Source organism: Nanorana parkeri, unplaced genomic scaffold (assembly GCF_000935625.1).
Source record: "Nanorana parkeri isolate BGI_ZX_2015 unplaced genomic scaffold, ASM93562v1 scaffold310, whole genome shotgun sequence".
Lineage (NCBI taxonomy): Eukaryota > Metazoa > Chordata > Amphibia > Anura > Dicroglossidae > Nanorana > Nanorana parkeri.
In genome coordinates this window covers 1,039,939-1,066,931 of record NW_017306578.1, presented here as the reverse complement: position 1 = coordinate 1,066,931, position 26,993 = coordinate 1,039,939, and the positions used below count along the sequence as shown (strand labels likewise).

At 43.8% G+C, this 26,993-nt stretch overlaps 1 protein-coding gene across 2 annotated transcripts in view; it reads right to left on the bottom strand.

The window, feature by feature from the left end:
- The window catches only part of LOC108788189 (tyrosine-protein phosphatase non-receptor type 9-like), a 59,176-nt gene extending 33,809 nt beyond the window's left edge, over nucleotides 1-25,367 (bottom strand). For both annotated transcript variants that reach the window (XM_018557923.1, XM_018557924.1), the window contains exon 1: nucleotides 25,090-25,367. In XM_018557923.1, the coding sequence (XP_018413425.1) occupies nucleotides 25,090-25,125 (36 nt within the window). In that variant the 5' untranslated portion in view covers nucleotides 25,126-25,367. The remainder of the gene's footprint in view (nucleotides 1-25,089) is intronic.
- Nucleotides 25,368-26,993: the final 1,626 nt, after the last annotated feature.

Genomic DNA, 26,993 nt, shown 5'->3' with positions numbered 1-26,993 from the left:
TACTGAAATATGCAAAGTGTAGGAAAGCCGCAAAATACATATTTGTCAACTGTCTTGCATGCCACAAGTTTTGTAGGATATGCAGGGCTTTATACATCACTTCTGGTTGATGTACATATGCACCTTGCAAAATTGCAAATCCCACGATACCTCAGCCTGTTGGGCTGGCTCTAGAGAGTAAATATCTGTCCTTTCACTGTTCTATTTTTCATTCAACCCATGGGCTGAATGAAAAATTAGAACAGATTCCTCCACAGGGATGTGAAATTGATATCGCCCACATGGACAAGCAGTTCCGGGTGTAGTTTTTTTTCCCTACATTTAGCCCTGCTTCGGGCAAGCAGCAGGGCTAAATGTAGAGGGGGAGCCGTTTTGTACAAATGATCTCGAGCGGCTGTACAGCCACTCAAGTTCACTTGTAAGCAGCCTGATTTGTCCCAAACCGCCGCTCTCCCCGGCAGCCGTCTTGGTCACCTCCCACTGTGTCACCGCCCGCCAGCTCCCTCCCCGCTGTGGTCTTTGGGGGACACTGGACCACAGCAAATTAGATCAGGTTGGTAAGTGGGGAGCAGAGCACGACCGTTCTCCACTCCATGTAAACAGCAGGAGAGCTGCATTCGCAGCCTTGCCATCTCAGCTGTTACAGTAGTTCCAGCACAGTACTGTGCTAGAACTCCTGTATTGTAGGTGACCGGTGCAATAAAGAGAACCTGTCTCCTCCAAATGCCATCACGTAGGGACTTGTTAGCTCCTGTGTGATAGCAATAAATAAAATAAAGTTGTTTAAAAAAAAAAAAAAGTAACACAACATTTTCGGTCCACTATCTGTACCCCATACTGCCATCCAGTGCTGCCCTTTGCCATGTATTTCACTTGCAAATAAGCACTGTTAAAGTCAGTTTTGGTTAAGATTACATTTTGTACCATGACAAGTACGTAGATTGACATGAGGGACAAGAAGATTGGGTAGAGAAAAAGCTCTGGGAAAGCCTGACTAGCTCATACATTATTAGGGCTCCTTGGCATTTAGGAGCTAGAGAACACTGTACTGAAGAGCTAACAGAGAGGCTGATCAGCTCTTTTTTCTTTACATAAAACCTGTACAACTGATAATATACACCTCCCTGTCAGTGTCCTGCACTTGAGGCAATTAGGAGGTGCCAGAAACAGGACAGTGTTCAGTAGAGTTTAAACTAGCGAGAAAAAAAAAGAAAAAAAAGGCCGCCGAGCAGTTTTTTATTTAAATCAGTTCCTGCAAAGCTGATGGTTTATTTGCCTACCGCCCTGTCAGTTTCCTAGGCTCCAAGGTCGAGGGGGTAGGCAACCGTGGCACTCCAGCTGTTGTGGAACCAAGTCCCATGAGGGATTGCAAGACTGACAACCACATGCATAAATGCCAAAGGCATGATGGGATTTGTAATTTCATCTCAGCTGGAGTGCCACGGTTGACTACCCCTGTCCTAGGCAAATAAGAGTTGCAGGACACAGATCAGCAAGAGACAGAGCTGGGAGGGAAGAGGTGGGGTTCTGTGAAAAGGGACTCCACCTCAATTTCGAGACTTTCTAGGGGCAGTGCGGCGACCGATCTCCCAATGCTCAGCCGCTGGGAATGGCAGCTCATCTGAATAGGATTGTACAGCGCTGGGGCAGGGGACATATGAAAATATAAAGAAGCATATCTCTGAAATGGTACTGGTTCATGTGAAAATGAGGCTGACCTAGAAGAAGGCTGCTACATTTATATTATTGTAAATACCTGAAATAAAAAGCTACATACAGTATATTACCTATACAAGCCATGTTGTAATTGTAGGTTATTACCCATTTAAATTTCTACTTAAAATTGCAGCTGCTGGATTTCCAAAAACTGTCAAAAATAGAAAATTTCACATCGCATGTCATGCGGCAGCTTGGGGACATTTTGTACACTATATGGTTACAAAACAAATATAATTGAATGTTTAACTCACAGGTTTCCTAGAAAATTGCATACACCGACAGAGATACAAGTCAAATTACAGAAATTTCTTGCAGTTTTATTTTTTTAAATACCTTTTTAAGCCCATTCCTTCCCTGAGGAAATGCAGAAAATGACATGAAAAATAGAAATGAAAAAGAAAGACCTATCAAGGCAAGAGTTAATTTATTTAGAACATACATTTTAAGTTTTGTATTTCACATGCAGAAGAATATTTTCTCTAAACTAGTACAACTGTACAAAAGTGTATATTGTACAAATGCTTTAGTGGATTACAAAAATTCTCTTTGGGGGCAAATTTCAGCACGTCAAATCCCGTTAAAGTAGGGCTCGACTATTCTCAATTACTAGGGTGACTGAAAATAACCTCTCTGGCGACCGAGCTATTGCCAGTGGAGAGGCCAGTGCCAAAATGCCAGGGCTATTGTTAGGTAAACCTGGCACTCACTACAACTGCAGACTCCCTTCTGCACTGCTAAGCTTTTGGGGAATTCCTGCCACTCCTCTGGCTGTGTTCAACACTGTCCAAGCCAGCCGCTCTGATGTCTTTGCTGGCAGTGCTTCTTCCTTGCAGGGACCGGTACCCAGTCAGTGTACACAGCAACTCCTTCAACCCCAAACAGTGGCTTCATTCCACATTAGTTACAACGGGTGCATGTGCAGCAAAGACCACAGCCAGCGTGAGTGTACCCTCTCCAATTCCAGCAAGCACTCAAGACTGTGGGAAAAGGTAGGAAAAGTGTTTAGGATGCAATAAAATTATGCTTGTTCCCTTCTACAATTTTTTGGCTCAATGACCAACTGAGCTGCTGGTAAGAAAGTAATTTAACACTTTCTTACCAGTAGCTAAAGTGGTAACTGCAGTCCCAAAATGTTTAGTGATATGACTGACTGGCATGTGCAGATTTAAAGCAGAGCTCCAGCTTTAATAATCATTTACATTGGTCCAGCTTGGCACAATGTAAATAAAAATGATTGCTTGATATACAAACTATCGTCTACAGCCACTGATGAAATAGTCTGTATTTAGAGAACTGGCTATGGAAGCATGCCCGGAAGGTATTGACAAATGGCTAATTTTCTAAATTGTCTACCGTTGTGAGTGGCCTGTCCCAGGGATCTGACTTTGGGCCAGTGCTGTTTAACCTGTTTAATACTTCTAACAATGCACAGAAAGGGTGTCCTTGAGCAGAGGAGAGTCCAGAGAAGGGCAATGGAAATAATAAAAGGGGCTGGAGGACCTAAGCTATAAGGAAAGATAACACAAATTACACTTATTCACTCTGGACAAGAGGCAATTAAGAGGGGATATGGTCGTAATGGACAAATTGTTTAATGGTGATAGAAATCAGTAATAAGCAGTAGAATTGTGAAATTCCCCAGTATGAACACACACACTTCCTGGCAGGACCACGGGGATCCTGTAATACATTGTGGTAGCTGCGGCTACTACAGTGTATTACAGCATCTTCCAGGTTTTGATAAAGCCACTATGTTGAATGACTTCCCTGCGCTGTTAAAACTAAAGAGTCACTCAGCTGATTATATTGGCCATTCAAAGGATGCCTAGTAGTATTCTCAAATCCTGGGTGTTTTCTGATGGGACAAGGGGGGACGACATCCCTCCACTAACCTAGAGGGTGCACAATGCTTCTAGCGAGGATCTAAGCTGGTCAACCTTGCTGGTCATTAACCAATCGTTATCAACACTGGACACCTTTAAAAGCTCCCACCAGCGGAAATTTGCAGGAGTTGAGGCCTTTGAAGAACACAGAGAATGCGGAGGACACCACTAGAGGAGGGAGCAGTGGAAACTGGTTTCAATTGACTAACTCAGAAAGTCCCTTTGGGGAGAGGGAATACTGAGAATCATTATCAGGAGGATACAAAATTCCTGAGAATACTAAAAAGGCAATAACCTTGTGGGGCCAAGTACTTACTAAGATGGGGGTACCAGAGTGCAGGGAATGTGGGCAGGTCTGAATAAAGGCACAGCAACCTGTAGTAGCACAGGAAACAAGCTGTGGTGTAAGGGTCGTAGTGGTTGCAGCTGGGACCTAGCTCTGGCTCTCAACCACTGTCCTGAAATCATTAGTCTGTATTGTTTTCGAAAAACCTTCAGAAAACACCTGTCCATTTGAGCTTGAATGCAACTCACTCCCTAAGCCTAACCTAACCACTATCAGCTGAAAGGGACCCCGTAAATCCGAAAATGAGTTAAAAGACCAGTCACCTGTAATAGAAGAGACAGCTCTCATACTAAATACTTTGGTGGCCCATTGCCTCCCTTCCTACCCTCCTTCTTAGGCATTCAACACTTCTGTAAGCTTTGGATGCCTGTGCTTATTCTGCCTGCTGAGTCCTGTAATACATAGGGAGTCAGGGGGAAGAGTAAGGCTGGGTTCACACCTAGGCGTATTGAATATGCGCGTGCGTCACGCGTTTTTACCGCGATTCGTGGTAAAAAAAACGTGCGACAAACGCCCGTTTCCGAGGGCTTCTTGGCTGTATCCCAATGGAAACGCAAGACCAAAACGCCCCAAAGAAGTACTTGTACTTTTTTGGGTGTAGGCCGTTCTGTATCGCGTTCGGGCGGGCGGAAATACGGCAAGGTGTGAACCAGACCCATTGAATACAATGGGATTTAGATGTTTGAGCGTTTTGTAGAGCGTTCGTCGAGCGTTGAACGCGCTACAAAACGTTCAGGTGTGAACCAGGCCTTAGAGGATGATAGAGGATGCAAGACACACAGATCACTGGAGAAGCCAGTGTGTGGATATCACCCGCATTGCAGGAAACTGGTCCTTTGATTTGTTTTGCAACCTGACAGGTTCGCTAAGTACCCCAAACAACTGGAATAAAATTGATAAGTGGAGTAGTATTACTATATCCTCCCAAAGAGTTAAAATAAAGCAATATTCCATAACCATGGAAGTCATGCTAACAGTAAAATGAATAAAAATCTATTTAATAGGTAATTTGTATACACAAGAGAGTTGCTTGCAAGTATTTCAATACGCAGGCACCAAGAGAGACAGATGAGAATTGCCAATAGAAAGGGGAAGTCAGCTAGAAATGGCAGAAGCTTTAAAACAGAAGAAAAATCAATACCAACGGTTTTCATCATGCCTATTATAATACTTTATTATATTGTGCATTGTGGCAAAACTTCCCGATGCCCAAATACAGACCACAGCCTTTTGTTAAATATCTATGACAGGGCTCAAAATTTCAGGTCCTGAGCTACTAGCCAGGCCTTCAAAGTTACTCGCCACCAGTTGCCCTGCATAACACAAACAAAACACACACAGGGCACAACGCGCACACAGCACAACACACATACAGCCACAGCACAACGCACAGGGCATTACACATACAGCCACAGCACAACGCACAGGGCATTACACATACACATTTCATCTGAAATTAATTTTTAGTCTTCGCACATGTCTAATAATATGCATGTGGGGGGGAGCAGTTTTCACTTTTTTAAAATAATTTTTAACATTTTAAAATTTTTTTATTATAATTTTTTATTTTATGATTTATTTATTTTTTTACTGTGGGGGCGCTTTCGGGAAATATTGCCTTTTAAAATAGAAAAGAAATTGAGGACACCAAATCCTCAATTTCTTTTTCAGCAGCCTCAGCACTCAGTGAATGGGAAGCTCTCAGCACAGAGGCTCCTCCCCATTCAGACACTGATAGTAAAATATTTACTATTTTTCAGCTGTTTCTGAATGGGGAGGAGCCTCTGCACTGAGTGTTTCTCCCCATTGAGAAATTCATGAATGAACAGGCTGTGATGCCTGTTCATTCATAACTGGGGACACATAATACTATGTGTCCCCAGCTATTTACAAACACTGGAGTGATCAGACGATCGCTCCAGTGTTTGTCCTTCTCACATGGAGGATCGGTAAATATCACTGATATTTACCGATCCCCCGCTCTGCCACGCACAGAGCCGGTCATCCTGAAACTGACAGGATGACAGCGGCTCCGATCTCCAACCCGCTCAGCCATCCTGACAGCTGCGGGCGCGGCTTCTCTCCCCCTCACCGCTCAGCCATCCTGACAGCAGGCAGCGCTCCCTCCTGCGCCCCCCTGCTTAGACGGACGGACGAGGGAGCGCTGTCATCAGGTCGGTGAACAGGAGAGAAGCCGCCCCGAGGAGGCTTCATTTCCACTCGCCCCCACGCAATTTTCACTCGCAAATTGCGAGGGAGCGAGTGGAAATTTTGAGCCCTGATCTATGATATATCTGGGCGCTGGCACAAAACCAAAGTGCTAAGTGTTACCAAAAGACACTGAAAAGTTCTACATTTTGTACACCTCAACCTACAAAGTCCAATAGGTATCCCACCACAACGGAAACCTTTCAAAAGGTGGGTGCTGAACTAGGTCATACTAGGCCTGATGAAGGGGACCCTGCATGGCCCCGAAACGTCACTTTCATTGTGACAATATGTGTCAATAAAAGACGTTCCTTTCGGTGTGCCTGTGACAGCCTGCTTCTTCCTCAATCCAAAGTCTCACTCCCCCTACTGCAATATTTATGGAAACAGCAGTAACAAAAATATGGAGACGTATTTAAAAATGTAAAAGTCATTACCTACATCGTTACATAGTATTTAAGGTTGAATAAAGACACAGGTCCATCAAGTTCAACCTATTGCATGTGTGTATGTGATTGTACATGTGTATGTACGAGTCCCTGTGTGGTCTAGTTTTTAAGAGTACCTGTATCCCTGTATGTTGTGGTCTCTGAGGAAAGTATACAATTGCTTTTTGAATGATTCAATGCTCTCTGCTGATACCACTGCTTGTGGCAGTGAGTTCCAGACTTTAACCGATCTCACTGAAAAAGAAAAAAAAAAAAGCCCCTACGCCCCTTGTGGTTCAATCTTTTCTCCACCATTTTTCGGTGGTGGCCTCTAGTCCTTGTTATGGGGTTGACTTTAAAAAAGTTTATTGCAGATGTCGCCATCACCACCAAACATTTGTACATCAAAATCATGCTAAAAGCCAATGTATTTTTTTCACAATTTTTATATAGATGTAAAAAGCTCAGCGTGCTGTAAAACCTTTTTATCAACGTATATTCATTAAAAAAGCTACGCATAGTTTGCAACTCCATATGGACTTGGAGGCAGTCAAATTACATGCACAGGGTCTGGCTCCTACTTTGTAGTACAACACAATAGATGTGCTATATAGGTAATAAAATGCAAACCATTCACTCCGTGGGTGGCTAGCAAGATCAGTAAAAAACAAACAAACCACAAAAACAAAACAAAAAAACTGTTTCCATGTATCGTTGGCAAACATATGTACATGGGGCAACCATGCTAGCTTCTTACATATGCAGCCTCTGCTTTCTGCTACATAGTATTACTGCTCATTCTCACATTGCAATTTTATGAGTTGGCCAACAGATCTGTACACTATCTGTGGCAGATATCTTATCTCCGCAGTTAACAGCCAAAGCCATCATTGGTAGCCAAATCATACTTGTAGTGGCTAATCTACAAATCGTTACAGTTGTCAAATTAGATCTATTCTGACTCCGATCGTTGTGATAGCGAAATATATCCCTTGCTCTATGCCTGGCCTGTATAAGCAGATATACTCACTGCGGACAATCCTCGTCAGATAGCTGAACTCGTCAATACCGATTCATTCAAAAGAGGTGTTTATTCTTTAACATCAGGTTACAGCAGATGATAGGAACAGCAGATGAACAGTTATAGTATTGTGCGGTCAAAAGATGATGCCTTTCCTACGTACTGTGCAGATTACATATGTGTCCTTGTTACATGTGGCTGTTCACTGTGGCCATGACACAGGAAGTACTGCACACAGGAAGAAGGAAGGGGCGTACACTAGGGGGAAATACGTCGTCACATGAGGAATAATTACAGAAAAACATGTATATTACAACAAAAGGCCACTAGATGGCAGCATAGGATAACACATGAATTTAGCTATGAGAAAATAGTTAGGCAAATCACACTATATAAATTCTAACCTATATAACAATGCTAATATTAACTGAGGCTATGCATCTCATATTCTATGCCCCTATTGGGGCGGCACAAGATCTAAGGGCTTGTTCACACCAAATGCAGACCAGATCAGTGCGTTATATACCGTGTTTTTGCTGCGTTCCAGGCCGTTTTTGGTTTTAAAATTCTTAGATTTATTTTTAGTTTAAAATGGGCTTTCAGTGCGTTTGCATGCATTTTTTATGCATTTGCATGCGTTTCAGAGCAGGAAAAATACGGCTTGCGCAAGTTTTTTTTTTACATGCTCTGGAACTGAAGGCTGCAGTGTGAACTAGAGCCCAAAATACCATTGGAATACATTGGACGCAGTTTTGATCCTGTCTAACTGCTCTGCTCCTGGAACGCGCTTGGTGTGAACAAGCCCTAAGAGAGCAGGTAAAAAAAATATGACTCACATTCAACATGACTGAGGAAAATAGAGCAAAAAAGTAAAACATATATTTGCAACTATGTCTACCCTTTGAACAATCCAGGTCACCCTCAAGCCACGTGCCCTGTTCACACTGCAGTGATGACATGAGGTGGGTTGTGGCGAGTTGCAGAAAAATGCAGCCATTAAATACGGTCTTATTTTTAATTAGTTATGCTGTGTAAATGGAAACACAAAACATAATGGGGGGGTAGGGGAGGGGCAAATTTGGCTGCACAGGTGAAAATACAATTTAAAGAATTCTGGCCAGAATAAAGTTTAAGCCTTGCAGTAAAAAGAGAACTATGGGGTAAGTGTTTCTCTCCATAGTTCTCTTAAGGGTCACAGGAGGACATATACTAACCTCCTACCGTGACTCAAAGCTCAGTATATCGCGAGCTACAGCTTGCGGTATACTGAGACCGCCGCAGCCGGGGACGGATCCCGACAATGCTGTTGAGATCCACCCAGCTGCGTGTGTGACAGCTGACTCTGCCTATCCAGAGGCAGATCCAGCTGTACCCGCCCCCTCCCGTTCCCGCCAGTCAGTGCTGGAGGATCGGAGCAGGGGAGGGGGGGAATCCCTGCAGGGAGCAGTGACTTGACAGTCACCGCTCTCTGCAGGGAGATGATCGAGAAGTGAGCAAGCGACAGTATGTGTTCGCTCACTTCCCAATCTATTGAGCCGACGCGTGACAGTTTCATTGTCACACATCGGCTCGAACTATGAGGATGAGCGAAACTCGCTCACCTCATAGGTCTCCTTTAAGTAAACCAGGAGACAGATTAAACTAAGATTTGGCTATAAATGACTACTGGTTGACAAGAAGATCCCTGTGGACTTAAGGGTGGATGACTTATCTTAGCCAGCTATAAAATGGAGTACAGGAAGCCAAGTGTGGCAGCACTGCAGCTTTAAGAATCAAAGTCAAAGGATTGGGGCATGGAAGTATAACAACCCATCTCCCCAAATTACAGATCTGTCATTCCTGGAATTCCTAAAGCAGAACTAAAGTCTCAAAATACTTCACCTCTGCTCCAAAGATGTAAGCAAGCTCCTTCATGTGTTCAGTCATCTTGATAATGCAACTCCTGCACATGTACACTGGAGTTCGGTCACATCAGCACAAAAGCACATGTTCAATAAAAGATTGTGAAAAGGTAGGCAAGTCATAGACATAGCATCTCTCTTCTCCCATAAAGACCGTTTCTGCGCACAATTGTTTTAAGGTTTTTTTAAAAAAAATTATATTCGAGACACCTACTCCACCTTCTAGAAAAGGCATTACTCGTTACTAACTGCATTAACACCTTCGAATATGGATGATTCGTGGGAATCTTCAGCCTCAAACTGAGCTTTACTGATAGTATCTAGCCTTTACACACCCAATAACTCACATTAACCTCCTTTTATAATACAGTAGTCGTGGATCACTAAACAATTATCTTCACATAAATGCAGTTAGCACTTGGGTGTAGCAAGCCAGAAGTCTAAAATGTAACAACGTACAGAAGAATTAAATCGGTGCCCTTAATGTGTCAACTTATTTGACTTTGGTATGTAGGGCAAGAGTAGCTTTTTAGCCTACTATATCTATAAATCTGGAACAAGTAGGGATTGATGCCGACGGTGGAACCGCACCCTTGTGCACACAAGGTCATCAGTAAAATCACATCAGCTAGCATCCCAATGAAATAACCAGATAAAAGGCAACCTATGTACAGTACACTCTACTTGACCACTTGCTTGAGGCCAAATGTTACGTGACCATTAAGAAAAATTTTCACTGCCGCTTTTTACACACACATTTACACCCAAGTAAGCAAACATCATAATACATAGCTGCCTTACAAAATCTATTTAATCAACCAGAAACTGGAAGAGAGAGCAGCATCTTCCATTAGTCATTCAAACCTCAATTACTTAACTTCTGCACATCTTGCCAAACACACAGCGCAAAAAAAACGTAATTACTCTTACTTCTGTTTAAAAGGCACATAATTCTATTATTTAGGTAAAGTAAAAAAATAAAAGGAGACAGAAAAGGGGAAAAAAAAAGTGTTTTTTATATAACGAATTAAAAAAAAAAGAATCATAACTCCAACCCACTAACTTGCTGAAATACAGCTAAGCAAGTATGCTTAAGTGAATTATCTTACTTCATTTAAGAACCTGCAGATGAGATTAAGCAAGGCATGTTTTTAATGCATTTGTAATAAGTTATCATTCATATCTGAAATTCAATTGATAATAAAAGTAATATATTAACAACACTAGCAAACAGGTTCCAAGCTGCCTACCAAAATTATAGAACTTTGGGGGGCATATTAGGCAGGCCTTTGATCTTTCACTGTTGAATACCGGCTGGATTGTTCGCTTAAGTTCCTTTTGCCACATTTCTGTGTTTTCCATTGTTCGCTACAAATTTCTGGGTGTGGCTTGACACATACTGTGTGTGCGGAAATGTGTACACATGGGTGTCTCCTAAGCAGCTGGCCAGCTGATAAGACAGAATTTTGAATCCTATCAGCATTCCCCGGCTCCAAAAACTGAATAGAGCTTGGTGGAAAATTGTTGGTCGCGGCGTGACCGTATCAAACGCCATTACTGTTTGAATGTTTAGACAGCCGCAGGTGGCAGCTGTCTGAATACAGGCAATCACAGGAGATTCCTTCAACCATGAGTGGGTGGGTGGTGGAATCAATTAGGCTCCCCTTGTCCAGTCCACGACATGAACAAGAGAAATCTATGTGTATATGCTAGTTTTAGTCATTGCTTTAGTCAGGTTGTGTAATGGAGTTTCCTAGGTTTTTTAGGCTGCCTCCTAATTCTGGATTAGATTTGTCCAGGCCTAGTTAATGGTATGTTTCCTATAGGTAATATTAGGTCATATCCCTGTATCAGTTAAATGGTACCTGTGGAATTAATAAAACTATGAAAACCTTAGTTTTTGAAGCAGCAGAGGTTCCGGTAAGTGGGGGCCAGGTTGTCGCCATGAGAATGGTACACAATCAACATTTATGCTTGGGTGTGATATATAGTCCTTTATTATAGATAACTAGCTTCTAGTAGTTGAAGTGCTGCCATGGCAGCAGGCAAACAGTATGGACTACGTGACTTGACAAATAAACAGCATGATATGAACAGAGTAGTCCATAAACCCCATGACCGTGAACATTGGTGTTTTCCAGCACAAGAACTAAATATTGTACCGAATACTCTTCTCTAAATGATTATAAATCAAACCATACAGGTAAAACTTGTGCCTGGTTTTAATTGCCAAGTCCCTACTTTACCCTGCATCCTGTTCCAGAGTCATGGGAGAAAATCTTTCCCAAGTGAAAGGGAAATGCAAGCTTGACAATTGTCCTTCGTCACACAGCAGCACTTGATTTTTACTTACACTGGTTGCATTGCTAGCAATAATCATGGCTGAATATGGCCAGCCAAAGACCAGTCACAAAACACCTGGAGTCGATACCGATGTGGGTGGCCAACTGGAATAAACTCAAATTCTTAACCTGGAGGTCAAAATAGGCGGATTCTTCTAGTGTACAGCTAGCCTTCCTGTACTTGCACGCTCACGGTCTGCCTGCTTTGTCTCCAAAAATCAAGGAAACCCTGCCAGATTTCTCTTTCTGAATTCTGTGCTCAATGGAAATTCATATACGAGGAGTTTTTAGAACTCATAACTGCCAACATGACCGAAACCTTACCCAGTTTAACAAATAAAAGGTTGCTGTGCTACAACCAAGGGCCCTGAAGTGCTAAAGTGGAACTCTATCTAAAACCAAGAAGGTTTGCCTGGAGTAGAGAACTGTTTGAACCTACCACAGGGCTAGCATTTCGAATGATTCAGCAGAAACTTTCAAATCGTGGATCACCGTGCTTGAAAAGAGTCCATTGAAAAAAAAAAAGAAAAAAAAAAAAAAAAAATCGAAAAACAGCCAGGAGGAAAATTGTCAGCTAAAAAAGCAACTGCATCCAATCAGATGCAGATTATTGTTTGGGTATTCAATGAGCCGCTGGTGCCGACTGTCTGAATAGGATAGTCGGCAGGGCAAATTCCAGCTTCCATGCAGCTTAAGCTGGCCATACACCTTTAGATTTTTCTATGGACAGATGGGAAAAAGTGCAAAAGATTCCTCCATCTACGCTAAACTGTGTGGATGGAGGAATCTCCCACTGGGCCAAGCTTCAGTATCTTGCTAGTCGGCTGACAGTTTAGCGTAGATGGAGGAATCTATTGCACTTTTTCCCATCTGACCATAGAAAATCTGCAGATAATCTATAGGTGTATGGCCAACTTTAGAGTGGATGTAGGAATGGACAGGATCTAAATGTGTATGGCAGGTCCCTGTTGTGGAGGTACTCCTTGTCCTGGCCTGATGACTTGGATGAAAGGAAGGGTTTATTCTACCCATTAAAAGCTAACAACCCCAATGCATTTTCTGCCAAGTCTTTTGTTTGGTTCTCACAGTAACGTCATTTTTCAATCCTTCCAATAAATAAAAAAGAACACTAAACCTACTATCCATTCTTAAAGCTGACCATTAGCCTCTTTCAATTAAAAAAATAACAACATGTAGCTCTGGTGGCACTGGTAATGTAGCCCTGACATCACATGTGCACGCTGGGAAGGCTATATCACCAGTGCCTTCTTGGGAAATCTAAACTACAAAAGTTTGCAAAATCTCTGGGAAACCATTTTCCCCCCTGGGGTGATGTGCGCTGTCACATGTTCCAGGAAGTATAGGGGGATGTCAATAATCGATTATGTCGATTAGTTGTTGCAGCCCTAGATGGAGTCATCCGCCCTTAGTGAAAATGGTCACTGTGAGAAGAAAGGGGAGGAAAAGAAATAAAAAGGTATGTAAAGAATAAAAAGTCAGCAATGATCTAGAAGTATGTGTTTGTAGATTGTCATTACTAAACATTTCTAAAGGCGCCTTTGTCATTCTAAGGATAAGGGTGATGCCCCTTTATTAATACAGCCTTGTATTGCATGAACAAATTATATAAGCTGATTTTGGTATTGGGTTAGGGAGGTGTCCCTAATTGGAAGGATTTACCCTCATCTCTTGTTCTCGTGACTACTGTAACATTTTGGATTTCTCATCACTTTCTGTTCCAGTGATAGAGTGTGAATCTACTCAGCAGGAGTACTGGCAGCAATAAAAGACAAAAAACTGTTTATTATTTGTTACTGTATCCAAAACTTAAGCAAAAAATAGAATTTGTATTACTCATTGTGAAATCCTTTTCTTTGTGTTCACTGAAGGAAGGACATATCAATGAACGTAATAAGTTTTTGCTATGCATATACTTTAAAGCCATGGCTCTTAACTGGTGAGCCCCGTCCCAAAAGTGAGTCGCAACCCCGTGTTCAGTGGGTCGCCGCGTGCCTACCACCGCACTAGGTAAGAGGCTCCTCAGCCTCTCCCCAAAACAACACTGTCCGTTCTGCCACCGAACAGCCATTCAAAATATGCTGCCCAGTGCCGAGTGTCAGCTTGAGGTGGGGTGGGCTGGAAGTATGGCCATGAGGAAGCGCCATCCATACTTGCATTGCTTACAGCTCCCTCACGTGTCCTGTAGAGAGGTGCCCGGACCGGAGTGATGTCACATTCTGGCTCTTACAGGGAGTGCAAGGGAGATGTACAAGCAATGCACGTATGGATGGAGCTCCGTCACATCACAGCAGCCCACACTGGACCCTAGGCTGAGGATCCACTCCAGTTCTCATAAGGTAGGGAGACTGGGTGGATCTTCAAAAAAAGAAAATTACATTTTTTTTGGAATGTGTATAAAACACATACACATTCACAAAACAAAAAGTTACTCATTCATACATAAGGGTATGTCTGAGTGTGTGAGAATGTGTCAGTGGTTGTGTGTCTCTGTCAGTGTGTTTGAGGGCCCGTTCTAACTAGTACAGTGCGTTAATCACACAGTCCTGTGCGATTAACGCACTGTACCATGGAATTGCACCTACCATGCATTCTGGTGTGGGAGGTGCGTTGTTTTGCCATTTGAACGGCACCCCAAATGCACCTCCCACCCACAGTCCGATTGCCTGCACCAGAACCTGCAGTACCGCAATGCAGTGCATTCCAGTGAGGTGTAACTTGGGCTGCGACTTAATGACCAACGAAGGAGATGTGGGTTATGAGGTTACACAGGTTGAGAACCATTGCTTTAAGGAATTATCCGAGCCAGAACTTCCACTTAGTTCCTTCCATTGTTATCTATAGGGATTATAATTTTAACTGATAATCCATTTTTACAACCACTCCCTAATGATATGGGAATAATAAGTATGAGAATGAACAAATCCTCATTAAAGCCTAATGAGGTAAAGAGAAGGTAGGCCACATTCCAGAATACACTTCATTGTGGCTGAAGTAAATTGATATTGTAAATCTTATACATCACTGAGAAGCTGTAATACAACTAACCGAAAACGTGCACTAAACATGCACACACAGAGAAGCAAAGGTTTACTGAAGGCAAAAAGCACAGTAACCCATAGCACTCAATCCCAATTCACCGGTCTGCAACCCAACTAGAGCAAAATAAAATAGATCTACACTTCAGCTGCTCCTTGCACTGCCTTACAAAATGAAGCTGGTCATACACTTGACACTCGAGTCCCCCATCCACACTAAACAGCATGGATGGGGGAATCACCCTGCCAGGCTATTATATTCTGACAGCTGGGGCCTGCAGGAGTTAATAATTTGTTTCCCAGAGTTCTCCTTTAACACTGCTGCTAAAGCTGTAACACTAGCCCCATGACACCCTGGTGTTACTCATGGCAGCCTATTCACTGAATTTCATTACGCCCTTCTCATAAGCATCAGGCTTATTTAAAAAAAAAAAAAAAAAAAGTTTCACTTCTGTCTCATTGGATTTCCCATCACTTACTTCCCCTGTAACTACAACCGAAAGCTCTCCACTTGGAACACCTCAATTAAAATTGGACAGCTTTTTATTGCAGTCTGTGACTTCCTGCCCTGGTGACCCGTTTCGTTCATTTCCTGCTCTGGGATCATAGGAATAAAAAAAAGGTGAGATAAAGCATCTACAGTCGTGGCCAAAGGTTTTGAGAATGACACAAATATTAATTTTCACAAGGTCTGCTGTTTCAGTTTGTATGATGGCAATTTGCATACACTCCAGAATGTTATGACGAATGATCAGATCAATTGCAATTAATTGCATAGTCCCTCTTTGCCATGAAAATGAACTTCATCCCCCCAAAAAAAACATTTCCACTACCGTTTCAGCCCTGCTACAAAAAGGACCAGGTGATATCATGTCAGTGGTTCTATCTGTAAACCAGGTGTCAGTGTTTGGACTGCTAAGTTCTGGGGTAAAGTCATTTTCTCTGATGAATCCCCTTTCCGATTGTTTGGAGCTTCCGGAGAAGAAAAGGTGAGCGCTACCATCAGTCCTGTGTCATGCCAACAGTAAAGCATCTGAGACCATTCATGTGTGGGGTTCCTTCTCAGCCAAGGGAGCGGGCTCACTCAGAACTTTACCTAACAACACAGCCATGAATAAAGAATGGTACAAAAACATCCTCCAAGAGCAACTTCTCCCAACCATTCAGAACAGTTTTGGTGATGAACAATGCCTTTTCCAGCATGATGGAGAACCTTGCCATAAGACAAAAGTCATAACTAAGTGGCTTGAGGAACAAAACATGGGAATTTTGGGTGCATGCCCAGGAAACTCCCCAGACCTTAATCCCATTGAGAACTTGGTCAATCCTCAAACCCTGCACAAATTCTGACAAACTCCAAGCACTGATTATGCAAGAATGGGCTGCCATCAGTCAGGATGTGGCCCAGAAGTTGACTGACAGCATGCCAGGGGGAATTGCAGAGGTCTTAAATAAGAAGGGTCAACACCGCAAATATTGACTCTTTGCATAAACTTAATGTCATTGTCAATAAAAGCATTTGACACTTCTGAAATGCTTGTAATTATACTTCAGTATATCAGAGTAACATCCGACAAGAAGATCTTACAACAATGAAGCAGCAGACTTTGTGAAAATTCATATATGTGTCATTCTCAAAACCTTTGGCCAGGACTGTACAGTGGCGTCACATACAGCATTTTATATCTCCCAGAAGTTCTAACCCTTCTGCTTTTTAAAACTTACCGAAGTTCTAACCCATTAGCAGTATTGAAACGCCCAAGGCCAGGCCTGTGGATATTTGCAGAACTCTTTCCAAGAGCCAGTCCACTGCTTACATCAAGGGTAAGGGCTTTTGAGAGGAGTATGAGGCATGGTGCTGTGATGTTTTCAGGAAGCTATGTATAGCACCCTGTCAGCCACCAGCCATGATCTGCCTGCATTGCATAAAGAAGCACAGACGACAATAAAAAGGTATGCAAGGAGGAGGAAAAATATAGCTTCATATACTGTTTGTGCACTTTTTTGTTGAACACCCATTACATATACTGAACAAGAAAATATAGAAACAGATGCAGAAGTAAAAGGTGTTCGGATTTAGCCTCACTGAACAGCTGTGCCTGGTGACTGAAAAACATACTCCGAGTCATCCAGCTGTTGACACCGTGCAAACAATTCCCATTACTGGTATCGTCACTGACCCACAGAGCATGCTACAAAAGTTAAGCTTGGGTCTACTACAGGGACGTGCATAGATGATCTTGCCTTGTAGATTCATCCGATTTCACAATGGTGATCTCAAAAAGACGACATAAATTAGCATTCACATTATACTCGCCTCCACTGTGGCCATATTAAATTACAGCAATGCTAAAAAGGCAACACATGAGGGCAAATATATCAAAGAATATACATTAATACATGCAACTTTAAAAACTAGGAGGGCCTATTAACACCTCTGTTGTGGTAAAGCAATGACAACAAACCTCTGATTTGCTGCAGTGCGCTACAGCAAGGAAATGGTGCAAATCTGTTCTGTTGGTTATTCCTGGACATTTACAGCCCATTCTTTTAAACAGACTACCTTAAAAGTGACATTAAACCCTCAGATTTTTTAACATAACACAATACTGTAATGTGTACCTTACTGTAATTCATAGTAGTTTCCCTTCTCTTTGCTGCTCTTCCTTTAAAATCTGTATCTGTTCTCATGCTGGGCAGAACTTCTGTTTTGCAGCAGACTGCCTTGTCTCTGGAATGGATACATGGTGTCTGTGTGTAGGTTCACAACCTGAGCCAGCACTACAGGAAGAGGCACTCAGCTGCAAAGGGAAGTTCTCCCCAAGCATGATAAGAGATAAGGATTTAAAAGGAAGAGCAGCAAATAGAAGGGAAACAACCATGGATTACAGTAATGCGCGCATTACAGTATTGGTTTATGTTAAAAAAAATCTGAGGGTTTAATGTCACTTTAATCCAAGGTGCCAAAAACATGAAGGTATAAATGGAGGGGGGAAAAAAAAAAATCAGCATATGGAATATATTCTATCTGGAACTCTGCCAACCAAGAAAACACAATACTTGTCATGTAATACCAGAATTTACCAGTAAGGAAATCAGAAAATGAGATACTAGTCCAGCAAAATTTGGGTGCCAAGAATTAAATATAAAGGTACCATTCAGATTGGCATGCATGAACACCCGCAACCTTTTTGCATGCTTGTTACATGTCCACATAGATGCAGCCCATTCATTTTAATAGACTGTCCTACATGTGCCAAAGAAGCTCATGCAGCACTTTTAGCAGCGAGTTAAAAAAACAAAACAAAAGCAGGTCTTACGTGCTACATTTGGGTTACCATTAGGATAAGTAGGCACCACAACACACAATTTTGGGCATGTTTACCAAGTATGAGTGGAGCCTATTTTTATCTCTCAAATTTTCCAGTCCTGGCATATAGGTGCATGCAGTGGTCACCAACAATGAGCAATAACACCCATGCTCACTATAAAAGGTACAATAATCGATGGTGAAATATGCGCACAAAAACGTGGCCATAGAAATATCAAGAACACTTAAATTGACACTAAACTCAGGAGTTAAAATCTTAAAAAACACATTCAAGTACCCTAAACTATTAACAAAAATGTATCTTATTTGTGTATCACCCGGCTGTAGATCCTCAAATCATCTCTGAATTGGCACTGTCACTGTTCCTCCTGGAGGGTGGCTACTTTTGTTCCCCATGGTCCCCGTGTGTGTTGTAATGTAGTCGCTGCTCCAAGCTCACTCCTGTGATGGACTACAATCTCACATTTAGTTTACCAATTTGTATTGAGATTGTAGTCCATCACAGGAGTGAGCTTGGAGCGGCGACTACTTTTAAACACACACAGGGACCACAGAGAACAAAAGTAGCCACCCTCCAGGAGGAACAGTGACAGTGCCAATTCAGAGATGATTTGAGGATCTAACGCTGAGTGATACACAAATAAGGTACTTGAATGTATTTTTAGGATTTAACTCCTCAGTTTAGTGTTACTTTAACTCATTCTAGGCTACTGACCTGGACAGAAAATCAAGTTCTAGTGAAGTTAGAAAACCTGTTTCAGGTCTAAGAACCTGAGAAGTAGTTGTGAACTGTAACTGGATGACATTTTCTAAAGCACCATGACCATGTTTTTGCTTTCATAAAATACTATATTCACCTTTTTTCATCCATTGTTTTTCTGCCTCTTCATACACAAATAAGATACATTTCTGTCAGGCCTTGCTCTATTTTTTGCGTTTGCAGTGGAACGGAACAAGCTGGCAAAGTTTTGCCACGCGTCCGATCGCGTGGAAGTGGTGCTATTGAACTCAATGCACTGCCACATCCCGCCCCAGAACGCGAGGGGAAGTTTCGTTCGCAGCAGCTACCGCTATGGAACGCACTGCTTTCGGTGGGAACAAGCCCTTACTGGTTAAGGTACTTGAATCTATTAAGACTTGGGCTTATTGTTCACACCATGTCCGGACCACAGCTACAGCAGATCTGCAAACGCAGTGGATTTTTACAGTGATTTTGCCGCATTTAATTGCGTTTTTGATGCGTTTCCAGTACATTCCAGACCAGAAAAAAATGTGACAAGCAGTATTTGTTTTCATCTGGACCAGAAAGGACTGCATTGGAGTGAACACAGCCCAGAAATGCCATAGGGATAATTTTTTGGTCCTGGAATAAACTGTTCTGGTCTGGACAAGGTGTGAACAAGCTCTTAACTCCTGATATTAGTTTCACTTTAAAATGATATTAAAGCCAAAATATTTCCTACAAGGAGACCCAGCTTTGATTGAGGCTGTTGCCGTTTTTCTTTTAAAGTTTTGAATTCATCATTTTCAAGTGGGTCCCCACAGCAATCTTCCCCCCGCCCCCTGCACGGGTGCCTGCATCGGCTAAATGAGGCACCCGTACATGCTCATGCCCGCAGTGGCTGTGTGCATCCATAGACAGACACAGCCCTGTGGCAGGCCACACCCCTCTGGGTCGTTTTTACCCTAATGCAGAGAATGCATCAAGGTAAGAAATGCCCAGACATTAATACTACTTTAAGGACCAATATCCTTGAGGAGTAGAGAGAGAGGTGGAGCTTGAAGAGGAGGATGAGGGGAAGGAGAGGAGGCGGAAGAGGAGTTCAGTGTCACTTTAAGCACATCAAGAGCTACTGTGAATGGGCTTAAAAATGAAGATCTCCATGATCATAAAGTGCTACAATATACAGTATGTGTGCCGATACACTTAGAATGCCAAAATCCATTCATATGCTCTATATTCCTATTGTCATTTCCTAAGGTAGTTTTACTGTCCTGTTTACACTTGAATAATGTCTTGTAGACGAGGGGGTGTGAATCTCTATCGGATGCTAGTTCTGCTGCCCTTGTTTATTATGTCAAAGAGAGCTCCTCTATACATGGTGGAGGATCACATAGTTTCCTCCAGCTCGCTGTGTAAACGAGCTGAATCTTAATAAAGACAATACAGTTGTGTATTTATAAACAAAATAATTAAATGTATTAAGGCCTTGTTCACACCAAATGCAGAGCAGATCCGCTCAGGTTTCTGCACACGCAGTGCAGTGGGTTGCGCCGCGTTTTTTGATGCGTTGCGGGCAGTTTAAACTTTTTTTTTTTAGTTTTAAATGGGCTTTCAGTGCGTTCCAGGTGTTTTTAATGCGTTTGCATGTGTTCCAGAGCAGGTAAAATAGGGCTTGCTGCAGTTTTTTCACCTGCTCTGGAACTGCACGCTGCGATGTGAACTGGAGCAAAAAAATACCATTGCAATACATTGGACGCAGTTTTGATTCGGTCTCCAACTGCTCTGCACCTGCTCCGCGCTTGGTGTGAACAAGGCCTAAGGCCAGGTTACCACTTGTGTGTCTGCCTTTTGTGGTGCCTTTTTCATAATGCATGTCTTGACTAATGACAAGCAAGTTCTCTTGTGACATCATTAGGCACAGCCTTCCTTTAAGAATCACGCTTCCTCTGTTTGCTTGAGTAGTTGTGCTTCAATCTTGTCTCATGACCACTATGAGACTATGCCAGCAGCCGCCACAGTTACTGCCGCAATTTTGGTGGACGACGAGGCAGAGAAGAGCAAGAAAACATACTGGGTCCATCCGGTGATAGCAAATAGAGAAGAGAGACTGAGCATGCAGGTGAAGGCCATTCTCTATCTCTTTTGCAGCTTGTGTAGAGCAGAAGAACGCTGTTATGGCATACACACACATTTTTTTTATATATGATTCCATTAAAGTCCAAGGGGCCAAAATCATACCAAAGTCAAGTTAAGGTTCAAATAAGAATGCATGATGCTCTTTTATTTAAACCATATTTATCCTGGCGTTCAGCCTTAAGCTCTATTAAATGCATATGTGCTTACAGGGAAGATGCGGACAAAAGGAAAGACCTCATCGGTGCATTGCTGCTCCTTCATTGTCCAATCAGCACATTGAGGATGTGTTTTAGACCAAGCCACGTGGCTGCAGTACAGGTCAAGGAGCTGCCTATGCTATCTGAAGGGGGACTGCATCACACAATTACAACTCACAGCTCCTGTATATGCATTTGTACTATTTCTTTAGCAGGGTGCCTGGAATTCAGCTCTGTTAATAAACCGCCCACTAACAACTCATGTGGTATATTTAAATGCATAGGATTCTTCAAGGCATTGCAATGAATGGCAGAAAAATGTGCACATTGGAACATTACATAACTAGTTTATAGCAAGAGTCTTCGTGTTATATATATATATATATATATATCACACAGGAGCTTTAATATGTCAACGTAGTTTCAATAGTCATTTTGTTCCATTTGAAATCTGCCGTTTTCATTAAAATCAGACCTGGCGATCCTTCCATTAAGGATCCTATTCAGGTACTTCTTGTTATGGGGTGACAACGTTCTGTCCACGTATCCCAATTGTACTTGTGCATTGTCACCCTGGCTTCTGATGAAGTTGTCATTTCAACACACATTATATAAGCATGGTCCGCCATAGTCTCCATCAGGAAACCCACCTTGATTTCACTTCAATGATGTGCTGGTGACATCCTTTTGCAAACTGGTTTAAAGAAGAACTCCAGTTTGCTCTGGAAGTCCCTTGGTGTCCTCACATCTAGTAAATGGACTGAATTATATGTGACATCGGCAGGGCTTAGACCACCAGAGCCCAGGGGAGAAGAGGCTGCGGGGACAGGTCTAGGGATTGAGGATCGGGTGAGTGTATAGAGCAGGGGTGGCAAACTCAAATTCATCGGTGGCCACATCAGCAGTATGGTTACCCTCAAAATGTCATCCTGAAACTGACAGGATGACAGCGGCTCCGATCTCCTCCCCGCTCGGCCATCCTGACAGCTGCTGGCACGGCTTCTCTCCCCCTCACCGCTCCTCCATCCTGACAGCAGACAGCGCTGTGCGGGCCACATTACAAGGTCCGGCGGGCCGGATTCGGCCCGCGGGCCTTGTGTTTGCCACCCCTGGTATAGAGAATGATTAGCAGCTAACCCTTGCAGTGTGTGGGGAACCCCTCTGCAAGGGTCTATTTTGACATCATAGAGTTCCTCTTTAAGTTAGCCCCCCAGGTACACGTCTGCAGCGGCATGCTTGGTAATTTGTACATTTGTACGTGTAGGGTTTTATTTATTTTTTAAGGTGCTTTCCGGCCTGTGTGTTTTTGTTTTAGGTCGCTAGAATGCTAGATACTAGGAAGAGACGGCTGTTAGGCATGAAATGGAAATTTTCCAGGTGCTCTCACTGAAGTCTATTGGAGCCAAAAACATGTAATCATGCCCCAAAGAAGCTCTTGTACTTGTCGCGTGTTGAGCAATGGTCAAGTGTGGAAGTGCTTCTGATCACTGAATGGAGACTTAAAGCTGAACTCTGGCCTGACATTCACACCGGCTCCTCTCTTGTACTAAAAACATTGACTCTGATTTCACTTCGCACATTGTGCGTTGGAATCTGCAGCAAATCAGACAGAGCCCACCTCGTTTCCTGGCTAGAGAACATCCACAATCACCCAACTCTTTCCTCCTCAGCCTAACTGGCTCACCACTTTCACTCACTGGATTCTTTCAAACATGTAAAAATTGCCTAGGGCGGTCTGCTTGCCAACACAGCCTGCCTAGGAACACCCACTCCTCCGCACCAGGGGTGGAACCACAAATCCCATGAGGTATTGCAAGATTCTCACAGCCACAGGCATGACTACCAGAGACAGAAACATGATGGCATTTGTAGTTTCACCACAGCAGGAGGGTCAGAGTTTGCCGGGACCAACATCCACCCATCAAGGAGGATTTTGATAGTGACACAACTCCTCCAAAAAGCCAGCCCGCTGCTTACATTAGGTGAGGTTTCCAGGAAGCTACACTATATTAGCAAAAGTATTGGGATTCAGGTGTTCCGTGAAATTTCCTTGCTACTAAGTATTCCACGGTCAACTGTATGTGGTATTATAACAAAGTCGAAGCAACTGGGAACAGCAACTCAGCCACGAAGTGGTAGGCCACGTAAAATGAGAGAGCGGGGTTAGTGCATGCTGAAGCGCACAGTGCGCAGAAGTCGCCAACTGTCTGCAGAGTCAATAGCTACAGACCTCCAAACTTCGTGTGGCCTTCAGATTGGCACAACAACAGTGTGTAGAGAGCTTCATGGAATGGGTTTCCATGGCCGAGCAGCTGCATCCAAGCCTTACATCACCAAGTGCAATGCAAAGCGTCGGATGCAGTGGTGTAAAGCACGCCGCCACAGGACTCTAGAGAAGTGGAGACGTGTTCTCTGGACTGATGAATCACCGCTTCTCTGTCTGGCAATCCGATGGACGTGTCTGGGTTTGGCGGTTGCCAGGAGAACGGTACTTGCCTGACTGCATTGTGCCAAGTGTAAAGTTTGGTGGAGGGGGGATTATGCTGTGGGGTTATCAGGGGTTAGGCTTGGCCCCACAGTGAAGGGAACTCTTAAGGCATCAGCATACCAAGACATTTTGGACAATTTTATGGTCCCAACTTTGTGGGAACAGTTTGGGGATGGCCCCTTCCTGTTCCAACATGACTGCGCACCAGTGCACAAAGCAAGGTCCATAAAGACATGGATGAGCGAGTGTGGGGTGAAGGAACTTGACTGGCTTGCACAGTCCTGACCTCAACCCGACAGAGCACCTTTGGGATGAATTAGAGCGGAGACTGCGAGCCCGGCCTTCTCGTCCAACATCAGTACCTGACCTCACAAATGCGCTTCTAGAAGAATGGTTAAACATTCCCATAGACACACTCCTAAACCTTGTGGACAGCTTTCCCAGAAGAGTTGAAGCTGTTATAGGTGCAAAGGGCGGGCCAACTCAATATTGAACCCTACGGGCGGAGACTGGGATGCCATTAAAGTTCATGTGCGTGTAAAGGCAGGCATCCCAAAACATTTGGTATTAAAGTGTATGTAGAGCAACCTGCTGCCCCTCCCACCAGCTATGATCATCCTGCATTGCATAGAGAGGCACAGAGACTCAGTGGTGAAATCAATAGGATTAAAAAAAAAAAAAAAGAAGCGGTATATAGTAAAACCAAAAAGGATTTATAAATGTCATTAGTATGTTAAAGAGGGCGGAAAGGTGTAAGCATGAAAAGCAAAATATGCCAGAGGAAAGTTCAGTCACTGGGCAAACATCTGTATTCGATGCCTAGAAGCAACATGTTTACATATCGAAATGATATATATTACACACAAATACATGTATACATAGACAAATAGCGTGCCTGCGTTGGTAGCACACAGGAAAATCTAAACGGTGGAGCAATCCATTGATAAAAGCCTGCAGAGCAGTTCAATCAATATGTCCTGACTCATTAAAAGAGCCCAGTGACAGGTCCATAATGAGGGCAGCACCCAGGGAGGGGATGACTCCAGAATATGACCCATGTTGCACATAGAAGACATTGACCAGGAGAGATGCTGGAGCCATCCACAAGCAGCAATGTGACAATTGTATTCTGTGCAGGGGACACATTGATTGGCATCCTGAACTTGGTAATCATGGCTGCTGCACACACAAAACACACATATATAGTGCAGCTCCAGCTGACATGCAATGTTGGTCTCCTATGCACATCTGGCCAGATAGGTTCCCGCACGCTAACGTCGTCTCCCTGACCCCCCTCCTCCCGGCTCACCCGTTCCTCTTGGGCCGTTAGTTGTTTGTCCGCCATGTCGCTTCGCGGCTCCGGCACATCCGGGCTCGGTCCAGACGCGTCGCGGACACAGGATGTGACTGAGCGTCTCTCCGGCCCTGCAAAGCAACACAACCGAGCGGCCGCACCGACGTCACAGCGACCGCAGCGCGTCCCGGCCTCTCCTCCTCCCTTTGGAGCAGGAGAGAGGCGAGGCCGTGACGAAGTAGGGATAGAGCTGCCCCATGGAGCGAGGGAGGGGCCGGCGCGGCCATCTTTGATGCGGGAACACGGCCGCTGGTCACTCTCCTTTGCTCTTGTGTGTTCAACACGAGGGAGAGAACTGTCTCCTTTTGCCTGTATCCCAGCACCGAGTTTTATGCATGCTTGTTTGTAAAATAAAATGAATGTATAGCCATAAACTTTTGTTTTTTTTAGTTTTGGGTAGTGAAGGGTTAAACCCCTGTCTGGTTATATAGCTTGCTGTCAGTGTACCATTGGGGGCATTTCCTTTCACTTCCTGTCCCAGAAATGCAGCAGGAAGTTAGAAGGAATCTTCCAAAGTGAGGGGAATTCCTCTCTTATGCTGGCCATACGTTTAAAGAAGAACTCCGGGCAACTTTTTTTTATTGAGGGCTGGTGCAGACCTGGGTGATCCAGGATGCGCGATCGTGTGCAGTTGCATACAGCAGTTGCCGCGCGGCCCCACTGATTTAAATGGGGTTACATCCACGCGGCAATAGCTGAAAAAAGGTACATGTACCTGTTTTTTGCAATCCACCCAGCACGACTGGGGTGCCATTAGAAAAAAATGGCACCACCAGCGTGAACGGCGCTGGTGTGTGACTGCATGGCAATCTGCGTGATTTTGTGCATGATTGCCGTGCGGTCACGGATCACGCAAGTGTGAACCTGGCCTAACCCTTGTAGCGGGGCTACTTCCGCCGTGCAGGGGTAACTGCTTGTTTTCGTCCAGGGACTAAAATACCAAAGTTATACTCACCTAATCCTCTGAGCTGGCTTCTTCTTAGACCGATCCTTCCAGTGTCTCACCCTCCTCTGCAGCAATCTAAGGTCCCAGAGTCATCACGTCCTATACACGGAGGGGAAATTATCAAAACTGGAGCAGACAGAACCTGGAGCTGTTGTCCATAGCAACCGATCAGCATCCACTCTTCATTTTCAAACTGAACAAACTGAAGAGAGAAGCTGATTGGTTGCCATAGGCAACTGCTCCAGTTTTGATAAATTCCCCCCACTGTGTATTGGACCTGAAGACGCCACTAATTGGACTAACCACGGAATTTTGGGAACTTATATTAGCTCCCAGTTTTCCAGCCCCCCCCCCCCCTTACAAGGTTCAGCGAAAAATCGCCCTGTTCCCTACTCGGCTTGCAGCGCTTCTCACTTCCCTTCTCTGTTTAACTTACTCTTCGGTTGGACACCCCGGTCCATGCGCTTTTGAAGCTGCTCAAACCGTACAAGGAAACTCAACATATCTCCAATTTAACCCCTCAAGTGTAGCGCTGTATCCTGGCATGCTGTCCTTTTAACTTTCCAAGATACATACCATTGCTGCTGTGTATTTGGGGACAGGCTGGAGAGAGCGCTGTGACAGCTGGCCGGCTCCAAGGATCAGGTGAGTATCATTTTTGTACTTTAGGGTACGTTCACACCATAGGGCAGTACGTTCATAATCGGACTGGAAAGCACTGCCCGCATTGCTGCCCGCTCACTTTTTTGCCGGCTGGAGGGGGCGTGGCGGGCCATTGAAGTGAATGGCACCGTAGCCATGCCCTGCAGCTGCAATGCGATCGCCTGTACGGGATCGCATGGCACATTGTGCCTGCGGTGGGGTGCGATCAAAATGCGGCAAGCACTATTTTGACCGCACTGCAGGCACAATG